Here is an 11,774-nt window from a genome sequence, read left to right on the forward strand (position 1 = left end):
TACAGTTCGAAGCGTGCCATTGTAAATATTGAGAACAGAATGTGAAAAAGTTGTGTTCAGGAAAGAAGGCCTTCATGCAGGGCGGAAGTCACCACTGAGGACATGGAGGTCATGTCCACAGCATTGTTTCTGGGAATGTGTGGGCTGAGAAGGAGTTGATGTTGTTGGGTTTTCACATTGATTCATGTGTTTGTGGACTCAACATGCTGGTAGCAAAAAAATAAATAAATACAATTTAATAAAACAAAGATATCTGCTATTTTTCAACCGGATTTCCCCCCCGGTGATGTGGTCAAAGTTGTCAAAGATCATCGTATATAGGGAGATAAAATAAATAAACAGTCGACTAAGTAACTGAAGTAAAATTCAGAAAATGTCACTTATTGCTGCTGCTTATTGCCTGCTTTCATGCAGCTGATGCTGGGGTGTCACACATCAACCAATCAGCATTCTCTGCTGCAGTTACTTGCATGTGTACCTGGGCTAAATGAAGTCTATTATCATGTAAATGTCTCTTCAAGATCATTCCTGTGAAATGCAATGATCCTAAAGTAAACTGTAGATACAGGACACAATGGGAGTTTAAAATTGGTCTTGATGAGCCTCGTCTGGACTTCAGTCTGTCACAGAATACATTTTATTGGTTTGATTATTTGTCCAATACAAGAAATTTTGTCTGGTGGGTTCTAACATAAAACTCAAAACAACACAAAATCAAAATGTTTCAGGAAAATGTGCCAGGATGAAAAGAGCTCGTCACAAAATGTAACATGCTTAATCTTGTAGTGTCTGTGTCAAACAGCTGGTTTCAGTTGAGTCATGACCACCTACACAGTGTGTAATTGAGCGCCCATTACTGATCACACACGCTGATACAACAGACACTGTTGCTGTCACATTCACCACCTGCTCTTTGACTCAATACATCTACAACACTGCAAAATGTTGATCATCCCATGACTTAATAACCATGTTATCATTGGAGCGATCCAAGTGCAACTACTGTATGTAAAAAATAAAACACAGTAGGCATGACATTTAATGTGGCAACATATGGTAGAGTTGTGTCTTTGTCTTTACATCAGGCCTGAATGTCATGATGAGCTGTAGTTTTCAATATTTATTCACTGATTGGCTCCAGTGTAACTACCGGCCTTAAACCAAAATATGGTTTTTAATTATCATAACTCATGATGCTAGCTGTGCACCATATATTGTTATTCTGCAAGGACAAAGCATCTTCATCCTAACAGAAAGGGATCAGTCTCAAGAAAATCAGTGAACGCTATCGCCATCAAGTGGAAAGTAGAACAAACTACACATAAAGGAATCAAACAGAGGGAATTTACCTAGAACACACCGCTGCATCTGCAGGACTGAGAGCGCCATCATGTGGCAATGATAGCAAGTACACATATTCTACACCTGCAGCAGCAACATTTACATGACTTGAAGAAATGCCTGAAGGCCTGAGGCTAAAACGTCTCAGCCTAAAGTAATGTTAAACTTATGGTGCTGTTGGATTGTATAAAATGTAATATTATGTCCATCCCATTTTCCTGATGAAGATGTTGTTTGATGGTGTTTAATGAGCTCTTTCTTAGCACATTTTATTTTTCTATGTTGAGAAGTGTAACATTTGTTTTGTAGAGGTATAAATAAAAAAGATGCTCATTTCTTTTGTGACCAGGATACAGACAACACAACCATAATTTCCAAACTTTTAATGTAAAAGACAAAACAATACAGAATTTGATGACATGAGGTGAAAAAAATATGTGATTTTGCTCATTTGTCCTTCTCCTTCTGCTCCTTCTCCTTCTTGTCCTTCTCAGCCTTGGCCTCCTCGGCCTCGTGACGCTTGATGAGCTCCTCGACTTCTTTCTGTTTCAGCACCTTGATTTTTGTTTTTCCGTCTTCCCGTGTCAGGGTGGCAATTTCGACTGAAAGTTAATGTGATACAGCATTATGTTATTGTATACATCAAGCAGTTAAACAAACCATGGCCAGTAATTACTGAGTAACTGTTATCGTATGTCTAGATGGAAGTAAGAGTGACAAGGTCATACGCTGCTCCAATTCAGGAGTCACTGATGGTTTCATTCACATGGAACGAACCAGTATATGCAAGCAAAACAACAAGAAAGTACTTTTGAAGCTCACCTTTCTCGGCTGACAGCTTGCTGACATCCATTGTTTTGTTGAGGACTTTGACAGCCAGAGCCAGAGCAGAGGACAGAGTCATCTCTCCCTCTTTGTAGTCCTGCTTCAGCATGGACACTGCAGCCTGCAGCCAAGAGGACAACACATCAAAGACCATACAGGGGAAGAGTAAAAACTAACCATGACATATGGATACATTCATTTCTTTTACTTTTTGCACCGAAAATGTACTACTATTCAACGTACATTTACTAGAGCAACAGTACGGCTACAGTTTTACATCATCTACAGAGAAATGTGTTGCACCAAAACAACACCAGACAGTCTGAAGTAAATCTCAAGAAAAGAAAGTGTTATGCGAGATATTCGCATTTGGGTCATCTCGCTGAATTTCATTATCTCTCAAATTTCAGACTTACCGCGCTGTTGTTCCCAATACAGGTCGCCTTCCAGCCTCCGTAGTTGCCGCTGGGGTCACTCTGGTACAACTGGAAGCCATAGTGTTTGTCCCAGCCCATGTACAGCAGAGAAACACCAAACGGCCTCTTCCCTGTACAGACAAACAATACAGCTGTTACACAGTGCCAACATCCAGCTGGGTTTATACACAAAGATGAGAATACTCTGTCAATATTCTAACAATAAGACATGCGATCAGGTGCTGTACAAGTGTTGCAGAAGATACACATTATAAATGTTAAGGCTGACAAAATGTTGATCCCAAAAGAGACGGCATTAAACTAGAGAAGGAGAATACTCTGCATCTTACCTCCAAACTGTGTGTATGCCTGCTTGATGTCACACAGGGCTGTCACCAGCTGCTCACAGGGTATTGGCTCCTGGTACTGCAATAAATATCTGAAGAGGAAATTAAACTGTTCAGTGGTTGCTGATGAACATAATGGACATGTGAATACTGAAGCATAAACATTAAGAAGAATTTTCAAATATCTTCAAATTCTGATTAATATTTGACATGCAGGAAGTTGGATGTAATTTCAGTACTGACATGCTTCAACACATTAAGCTTTTCTGTTAGTTACCATCAAAATATTATTGTACATTTACTGCTGCTGGCTCTGTAAAATATTCCCGACATCCATAGCCTGAAAGGTTTTAAAGGACAGCCCTGAAATTTAATGAATAGCAGGTTTTCCCTCTGAAACTCACCTCTGTGCAATTAGCCGCAGCTCGTTCGTCAGTACATTAGCATCTGATGTGATCCCAGCAACACTGCAGGCCAAGTCACTAAAAAAAGATAATCACACACAGGAGACAAAAGTACATTGTTAGCCTGAAAAAAGGGATGACTCATGATTTTATGGTAAGAATAGGTAAGCACTGGGTGCCTCTAGTGTCCTCCTGTACTGCAGTTTACTCACTCATTGAGCTTGTAGATCTTCTCAGAGAAGAAAACCTCGTCGAGCAGTTTGTGAATGTTGCGTCTCTCTGCCGCTAACAGCACGCCATCCTTTGCCAGAATCCCCAGACATGTCCCAGCATGACCGATAGCTTCCATTGCGTACTCCACCTGATACAGGCGTCCTGTAAATACAGTCACAGAGGTTATATTGATCATTGAGTTTTCTCAGCTGTCACTGACTGATGAGTGCCATGAGATGTGGCTTAAAGCATGTAAGTAGATGTTGAGTTGAAAATATTTTGTCAAATTACTGTTATGAAGATCATCATTATCATTATGAACCCACAAATCATGAAAAAACACTGTTCAACTGACAAAACTGTAAATCTGAGGCAAAATTTAGCACCTTTGACACAAAACGTAACAAATATGAATAAAATACCAAGTTTATTGGGAACTTACATGATACAATACACAAGACATATATGCTTTTAAATATATTGTTATAGTGCAGGCATAATAACAGCCATTGGACTCACCCTCAGGGGAAAATATGGTTGTTCGGGAATCATATCTGCGAGACTGAACAAAAAGAAAAATATAATTAGTTGATAAAAACAGGACTTATGACATTAAAACTGTTGCATCTTTAAATAAAATGTATGTGAGATATTTGTACAACAGCGACCTACCATTTTTTCACGTCGCTGAAACTTTCCTGCAAAACACAACAGCAGTAATGAGGTGCAAGCAACAGAAACCAAAGAGGAGGAAAACGTTTCAGCCTTGGTTAACTTCACAGTGGCGGAAGTAAATATCTCTACAACATTAAAAACTGTAAAGCCAGTCTCTGTCATTTAGTTGCACACACGCAAATTCACAACATAATTCGCCGCTTACACTCCACTTTTCTCTGTACATGACAGCTAGCTAAGCTAAGCTAAGCTAAGCTAGCTATGCTTAACAGAATGAATCTGCAATATCTGAGCATGCTAGCTCGTTAGCATGCTATCTTGCTAGTTCGAAATGAAGAAGGTCCTCTAACTGGACAAAGTCAAACTGTACTTACAGCCCACAGTTGTGACGGGATATAACAGTACCGTAGTAGAGAGTAAATTTAAAACATATTACCTTATTTGAAAGCGTCTAAGTTGTCTTTTCCCCCCACAGACTGCTGGTCCACTACTTTCAGTTTACTGTTTCCTCACACACTCACACCGGGACCCTGTGGAGGTGTAGTAGCTGCTCAGCAGCGCCACCTTCCGGTGGGAGGACCGATCATTATATTACTGTGTCCAGCAGTGACAGATGTTTTTTATACTTCTTTATACAGAGCAGTGATAAAATAATAATCGGAAAACACAGGTAAAGAGTAATGTAACTAAGTATGCAGGCAAACAAATCAATTATAAGGAAATAATAACAATAATTCCCATAATTTTATAATAATAATAACAACAACAACAACAACAACAATGGAGATGAATAAAACAAAAGAAAAATAACAAATTAAACAAGATGAATCATGCCAAGGCTCAACATAAATACATAAAAATGAATTAACTTAGGTAGAAACATTCAATTATGAGCACAGTCTCTTAGTCTAACAGATGAGGTCTTCCTTAGTAAGTTCAGCAACAGAGATGGCAAGTGAGTACTTTGGCTTTTCGACACATACACTTCCTAAAGGTTATGCATTGCAGTTTGATAAAGGGCCTCAGGTAAAAGTTAATAAGGTTTCAAATGGCTTTTAGGAAAGAACCACGATACCTCAGATATTAAATTGTTAAGTAGAGAAAAGTCTTTATTGATCCCCAGAAGAAAGTTTCTAGTTAAAGATTTGAGTTTGTTAAAACAAATCAAATAAATAAATTATGTTCTTGTGATTAACTTTTAGCCCAGCTCCATATTTTGTTTGTTTAGTGATCGATGTGTGTGTGTGATGTACTCTCTTTAGACTAAACATTCAATAATCAAGATAAATAAGATCAGTTGCGGCACATACAGCCGTTAGACAGGATAAATGTACGACATTCAGCTTAAATGTTAGAAGAACAAACTGAAATTGCTCTTTGCAGTTTGTTTCTATAATCGTGCTGTTCCACTCCAGCCTCTTGGTGGGCAGTAATGAGACAAGTGAACGCATCATGACGTGTAAAACCAGAGAAGAAGAAGCTCTGCTGCGTGTCATTGGTTCATCCAGCAGCGTTTGAATGGGAACTGGAAGGTACCTGACATCTAGCTAGCTGATTAGCAGGAGGTAGCTAACTCTCATGACGTTTTAATATTTTTTTAAACTACTGAATGACGATACTCAGAGCTGCATATAATTTAATCTACTGATGATGACACGATGCTTCCAGTCTGACTGACATTACGGACATGAGATAAACTGAAATAAACATCTGTCCGAAGAGGTAAGTGTTTGCTAGTCATACCAATGCTAATGCTACAACTCAGGACTGCTTCAATGTTAGCTGCAAGCTGAAACCACACGATCATATCCAGCAGGAGACCAGAGCCGCATTGTGTTTTACGTCCTGTGTTGTCATCGTCTGGTTTACTGTTGGGTGCTATAAGTGTCATTAGCTAACACACGACTCGTACTTCCGTAGCCCTCGCCTCGGGAACATGGTGTCCTCTGACTGGTTTCGCCACTGGGGTCAAACTGGTTTTGCTGGTTAAAGGTGTTAAGTTACTGGGTCACCAGAAGACATCTGTAAGAACACGCTCATAACATCGACGTGCCTCGCTGTTTTAGCCAAAGCTGCTTAAATCTGTAAAATCATCGTTGTTAGCTTTAGCTTGCTAATTTGTCCTGCAGCATGACCCTTGATCTCTCACTAACAGATGAATGGAGAAATATATCACTGATCAAGGAGAGGTAATAGTTTAGCCAGGGTTAATGTTAGCAACTTATGTTGCAGGATTGGATTTCACTGCACGAGTGTTGTCATTATTTGGGTGGATCACTTCAGAGGGTTGTATTCACAGTATTTGGATGGTAATAATGACAGAACAACCTAAAGGTAAGTTGTCATAACTACTATGTGATTGTTGAATTTTCTGTTTAAGTTGTATTATCTATAATCCATCATTAAACATCGTCAGGCCCTGCTGCAGTTGCTGAAAAGAGCAGAGGGATTGGTGGGTAGATTATCAGGTTGAGTGATGGTGATGTATACAGCTACACAATATACTGTACATTTGTCATCAGTTAGGTTTTTTATACAAACACTTTTGTACTTTAGTTATTATCATTTTGATGACTCTGTATTAGGCCGTTGTGGGCAGTGATTTTTGCGTTTATATAATGAACCCATCACTCTATACAAAAAGGTATCAAATATGTTGGATCAGCCCAAAACAAACATTCATTTCCTGGTTATTTTATCCATAAACGCTTTTAGAATATGTTTTTATATCAACATGAAATTGACCAATATTGTGACAGCCTGCTGTCTGTGAGATGCAGTTTCATCCATATTACCACTCCTTCAGAATTGATACTAAAACGCAGATCGTTTGATTGTTGCTTTCACAGTAACTATGTAGGACTGAGAGGAGGGAAAATCTTAGCTCTGACACAACAGTTCCTATTAGTGCTATGAAATATAACATCAGCCATCTTTGCTAACTACATCTTAGCTTTTGGTGTTTCTTGTTGTTTCTGCTGTCAGGCAGGAATCAGTCTGATGAGGGGGCACCTACAGCTGGCAGGATGCAGCAGAAAAGGAACATCCAGATCATCGAGTGGGAGGACCTCGACAAAAGGAAGTTCTACTCCTTTGGGGTGTTCATGACGATGACCATCCGGGCCACCGTCTACCCGGCCACACTCATCCGCACTCGTCTGCAGGTGCAGAGGGGCAAATCGCTCTACAGCGGCACCTTTGACGCCTTCTTCAAGATCCTGCGGTCGGAGGGTGTTCGAGGCCTTTATCGTGGCTTCATGGTCAACACCTTCACACTCATCTCAGGCCAGGCTTACATAACCACCTACGAGCTGGTGAGGAAGTACGTCTCCCAGTACTCCGAGGACAATACAGTCAAGTCACTGGTGGCGGGCGGCTCAGCCTCCCTGGTTGCTCAGAGCATCACTGTTCCTATAGATGTTGTCTCTCAGCAGCTGATGATGCAGGGCCAAGGGGAGCACCTCACCCGCTTTCGACTCAACTTATCAGAAGCTGGAAAGTCAAAAAAAGTGTTTGGCCAAACCAGGAACATTATGGCTCAGATCTTTGCTGCTGATGGTTTTCGGGGCTTCTACAGGGGATATGTGGCGTCTTTACTCACTTACATCCCGAACAGTGCTGTCTGGTGGCCCTTCTATCACTTTTATGCTGGTAAGGGGCTTGAACCTAGTGGCACCTTCTCTTAAGGCCTTGAGCTTGTGTTTTACCATGTGTTATCTATGTCTACGTTCCTAGCGAGTTTCTATTTTCAGCATGAATTCTCCAGTCCTCTCTGTGTGGTTAATCAGGTATCTGTATGTGTCATTTTCTACAGAACAACTCTCCAAAATGGCTCCCAGTGACTGCCCTCATCTGGTTCTACAAGCCATGGCCGGACCTCTAGCTGCTGCTACTGCCTCAACTGTCACCAACCCGATGGATGTGGTCAGAGCCAGAGTTCAGGTAAACTTCACACCTGTCAGACAGAGAATTATGCGGTCATTTGGGGATGCTATGTTGAATGATACAGGAGAAGTCAATCCAGATAGTTTTTGTTTGATTTTCTTGAGTTTGAGCTATTTTCAGTAGCTTAGAGGTCAATGCGTTATGGCGTTGCAGCGCCAAGAAATAATTTGTTTATTCTGTCCATGTGGAAAAATATGCCAGAACAGTGTGTTAAAGTGCACAGTCCATGGTGTTCAGTTGGATGTTTTTTTCAATAGGTGATATAATGAATGTTAATCATTGGTCAGCTGTCTTTGTATGTGTGAATAAAGTTTCAAGCATTAGTTTCTGCATTAGAAATAGTTCACAAGCTAAGTGATGCTTTGAAGAGGGGTGACGCACCGCACAGCATGCGCAGAAGGATTCTCAGCAGTGGAAGTCGTCTTCTTCAGGATGTTTTTTCCTGCAAATTCTTTTAAATGTTTGTAATTCTTAAATCAACTTCATTATTAAACCTCCCTCAGATGTTGCTCGTCTACATACGATTAATTGACCAAATTAACAGTGACCAGAACGCAGCTTCCAATGTAATGTCTCACTTTTACATATTCAAATGTGTTTATTTTACACGCTTTGGGATGATTCCTATTTTTGATCTTTCTCTCCTGCAAAGTACAGCAAGTACTAAAACATTTTGTTGAAGCCCACATGTGCAAAACTTGTGAAGCTATAATGTACGTTACGGTTTGAAAGTAACCGATGTTGTGCTTGTTGTAATAACTGATGGTACTCTGTGCTTTGATTGTAAATAACATGCACTGTGTGCGTTTTGTTAAGGTTGAAGGGAGGTCCTCCGTCATTGAGACGTTCAGGCAGCTGATCAAAGAGGAGGGCTGTTGGGGATTGACCAAAGGACTGTCGGCGCGCATCATCTCATCCACTCCCACTGCCATCGTCATGGTGGTCGGCTACGAGACACTAAAAAAACTGAGTTTGCGACCGGAGCTGGTGGACTCGAGACACTGGTAGAAGATACCTGGACAGACGATATATGGACCACGTGCCATTTTAGCCCTGGAAGTTGACTTCCTGTGACGGCACAGGATGAAAGAAACGCTGGTTTAAAATAACAGCCTGGGGAACAAAATGGAGTCAACAGCTGTGTATAGACAGTTAACATGTACATATGTGTTCATGCCAACATATTAGTTGCAGATTAAATACCTAAAGACTAGAACTATATTCAGTTTGATTGTGTTGCTGCTGAACAGGATTGTGGCTTTTTAGCTTTTTAGTGCATTTGAAAGTTGTTTAATACTGAAAGACGCAGACAACCTTAAAGGATTAATTCTCATCAACATCTCTGTCATGGAGAAAAGCAGAATTGATCGCTGACTGACTGTAAATATCTAACAGTTGGTAACTAACCAGATGGTTACTATAGTGACTGTAGTTGTACTGTCCCAAAGCCGAGCAGTGTTGGGCCCCCATTAAAACCAGGTTTTGGTCAGGGTTTGGAGAAAGGTAGTTAAACTCATGATGACGCATTCACATCAACAGTAATCAAATTTTTCCCAAGTGTTTATTTCCTCTCGCTCGCCAAACTGGCTTCTCTGTCCGTTCTGCAGTTGCTTTTTTTCTTGGCCTTTTTTAATTTGCTGCCTTCATAGTGAGATCAAGACAAACAATCTGCTGTTTGTTTTTAGTGGCTGAATGTGCGTGAGAAGAACAGCAGGTATAGAAGCTGTGTTGTATTTAATTTAATTTAAGGTTCAGCTGCTCAAACAGTCAAAATAAATGAAGTTCCTCTCAAATACATGCAGTACATTGTTTTATCACCATTTTTGTAACATACTATGAAGCCGTTTGTTGGATTGTAGAAAATATTGCCGTGATCGAGATGGTTTTTAAATGGCTGATTTTTTTTAATATGGCAGTCTCTTTGGGCAAGGGACAAGATTTTGGTATCAGAAGCGTGTTTGAGCGGGAGTCATTGGCTGAATTGCAATCTCAGAACCCACCAGCTGTAGCCTGATGTTGTTTGGGTTTAGCTTTTATATAAAATGTAACCTCGTTCACATGCAGATAACTGTTTATAGAAATTAGCCAAAAGGTTGTCTGGACCTTTTTGAAGTTACTAATCAGACTACAAACAATGACCTGTGCATGGAAGTGTAAGTCTTGGCCCGGATATCCGTTATCTGGATCTCCACAGGCTACATCGAAAGCCTCCAGACATTGGCCATAAATCGTAGTCCGATTAAAGCCGATGGGTTGCAGGATTGGTGTGATGGTAGCCATGATGTTGAGCACAGTTAAAGTATTTCTGTAGTGCTGAGCTGCCAGTTAAATCCTGTGCTTAAGAGGGAGGTTGAAGGACAGTAAGCAGAGATGATGCTTCTTCCCTGTTGTGACAGTAAATGTTGGAGTGCAATAATGTAAATGTTTTATCATTTTCAGCACAAATTGTGATTGTATATTTGTTGTGAATTGTTTGAATAACATGTCTTAAGGAATACGTTGTACCTAATTTATTTTCTTGAAGTCATTTTGGGATTGTGACCACAGAAGTGTCCAAACTTCAAACTTTCATAGTATGTTGAGTTTTTCCTTCACATGTTCACATTGAGTGTTGTTGCTCATACAGTTTTTGTACCTTTTTTTTTTTTCTTCTTTAAAATGGCTTTTAGGTAAAGGTGAATCTTTTCTGAATGAAATGAACATCAGAGGTGGTCAGGTTGTGAGCTGATCACATTTTTTAAATACATGTGACATTAGATGTTGTCACTGTGGATGTTTTCATCAGAGAGAAATGAGTTTGATTGAAGGCAGTTTGGTTAAATGAAGCCATAATGTTTTATAAGTATAAGTGTATTTAAATTTGTCAAGACAGACACCTGGTGACCTCTAGAAAACCTTGTAGAATCACTGCAGTAACACACTTATTCCTCATCTTCGTCTTTTAAAAGGTAGTTTTACTAAAACCTTCCAGCCCTGTGGCAGAGAGAGAACTCAATGTGAACGTCTGTAATAAGGTTGACTGCAGTCTTTTTAAAAAAAAATATTTTCCTTACACCTCTTCCAGTAACTAAAAGTGTGATCATGTTGTCAGTGAGCGACAGAGTTGAGTCTTCTGTTGTGAATCTGATCCACTGTCATGTACAGAATACATGTGGTTTCATGTCGTGTCGTCTCAGTGTGTCTTGGTTCATCTGTTCAGTCAATAAAACATCACTACTGCTGAAAGTCACTTTGTTTTTTGTTGTTTTCCGATCAGATTAAGTTATTGAACCTGTGTTTTACAAGGTTTACAATTTTAAATAATTTGAAGAGCATATGTGCTGTCTTCTCGAGGATTTTACAGAAAAAGCTTATTAAATGAGTCTGATTAGAGGCTGACAAGTACATTTTTGAAGCAGGTGATATCTAGGACTGAACAATATCCCCAAAGAAAATCATAACGCAATTATTTTGACCGATATTGTGATATGATTTAAGATTTCAGTACTAAAGAATGGCAAAATTTGCATTTAATTTTCAGTGAAAAAAATATTCAAAAAAGCATCCGCACACTCAGCCTGTGCACAAGCTTCTCAGTCTAAGACCTTAAAGGCTTGAACAGGCAGCAA

At 39.8% G+C, this 11,774-nt stretch overlaps 2 protein-coding genes across 3 annotated transcripts; one reads left to right on the forward strand and one right to left on the reverse strand.

The window, feature by feature from the left end:
• Positions 1-1,709: 1,709 nt before the first annotated feature.
• On the reverse strand, positions 1,710-4,766 carry LOC311255628 (proteasome subunit alpha type-4-like). Its single transcript, XM_084350254.1, has 9 exons — positions 4,658-4,766; positions 4,219-4,244; positions 4,066-4,108; positions 3,546-3,708; positions 3,334-3,411; positions 2,933-3,021; positions 2,583-2,713; positions 2,164-2,287; positions 1,710-1,943 (listed from the first exon to the last, which is right to left on the reverse strand). Exons 2-9 carry the CDS (start codon positions 4,219-4,221, stop codon positions 1,789-1,791), a joined length of 786 nt encoding a protein of 261 aa, XP_084206380.1. The 5' UTR covers positions 4,222-4,244; positions 4,658-4,766; the 3' UTR covers positions 1,710-1,788.
• A 920-nt stretch (positions 4,767-5,686) lies between these two features.
• On the forward strand, positions 5,687-11,395 carry slc25a44b (solute carrier family 25 member 44b). Of its 2 annotated transcripts, XM_084349519.1 has the most exons (5): positions 5,687-5,943; positions 6,454-6,555; positions 7,207-7,872; positions 8,036-8,163; positions 8,983-11,395. In XM_084349519.1, the coding sequence occupies exons 2-5, from the start codon at positions 6,528-6,530 to the stop codon at positions 9,172-9,174; spliced, it is 1,014 nt and encodes a 337-aa protein (XP_084205645.1). In that variant the 5' UTR covers positions 5,687-5,943; positions 6,454-6,527; the 3' UTR covers positions 9,175-11,395. The 2 variants fall into 2 exon arrangements, with proteins under 2 accessions (XP_084205645.1, XP_084205646.1); XM_084349520.1 differs by lacking the exon at positions 6,454-6,555 and having other exon boundaries at positions 5,688-5,943.
• The last annotated feature ends 379 nt before the right edge of the window (positions 11,396-11,774 follow it).

The sequence above is a fragment of the Pagrus pagrus genome, assembly GCF_965226575.1.
Source record: "Pagrus pagrus genome assembly, chromosome: 1".
In the NCBI taxonomy this organism is placed as follows: domain Eukaryota; kingdom Metazoa; phylum Chordata; class Actinopteri; order Spariformes; family Sparidae; genus Pagrus; species Pagrus pagrus.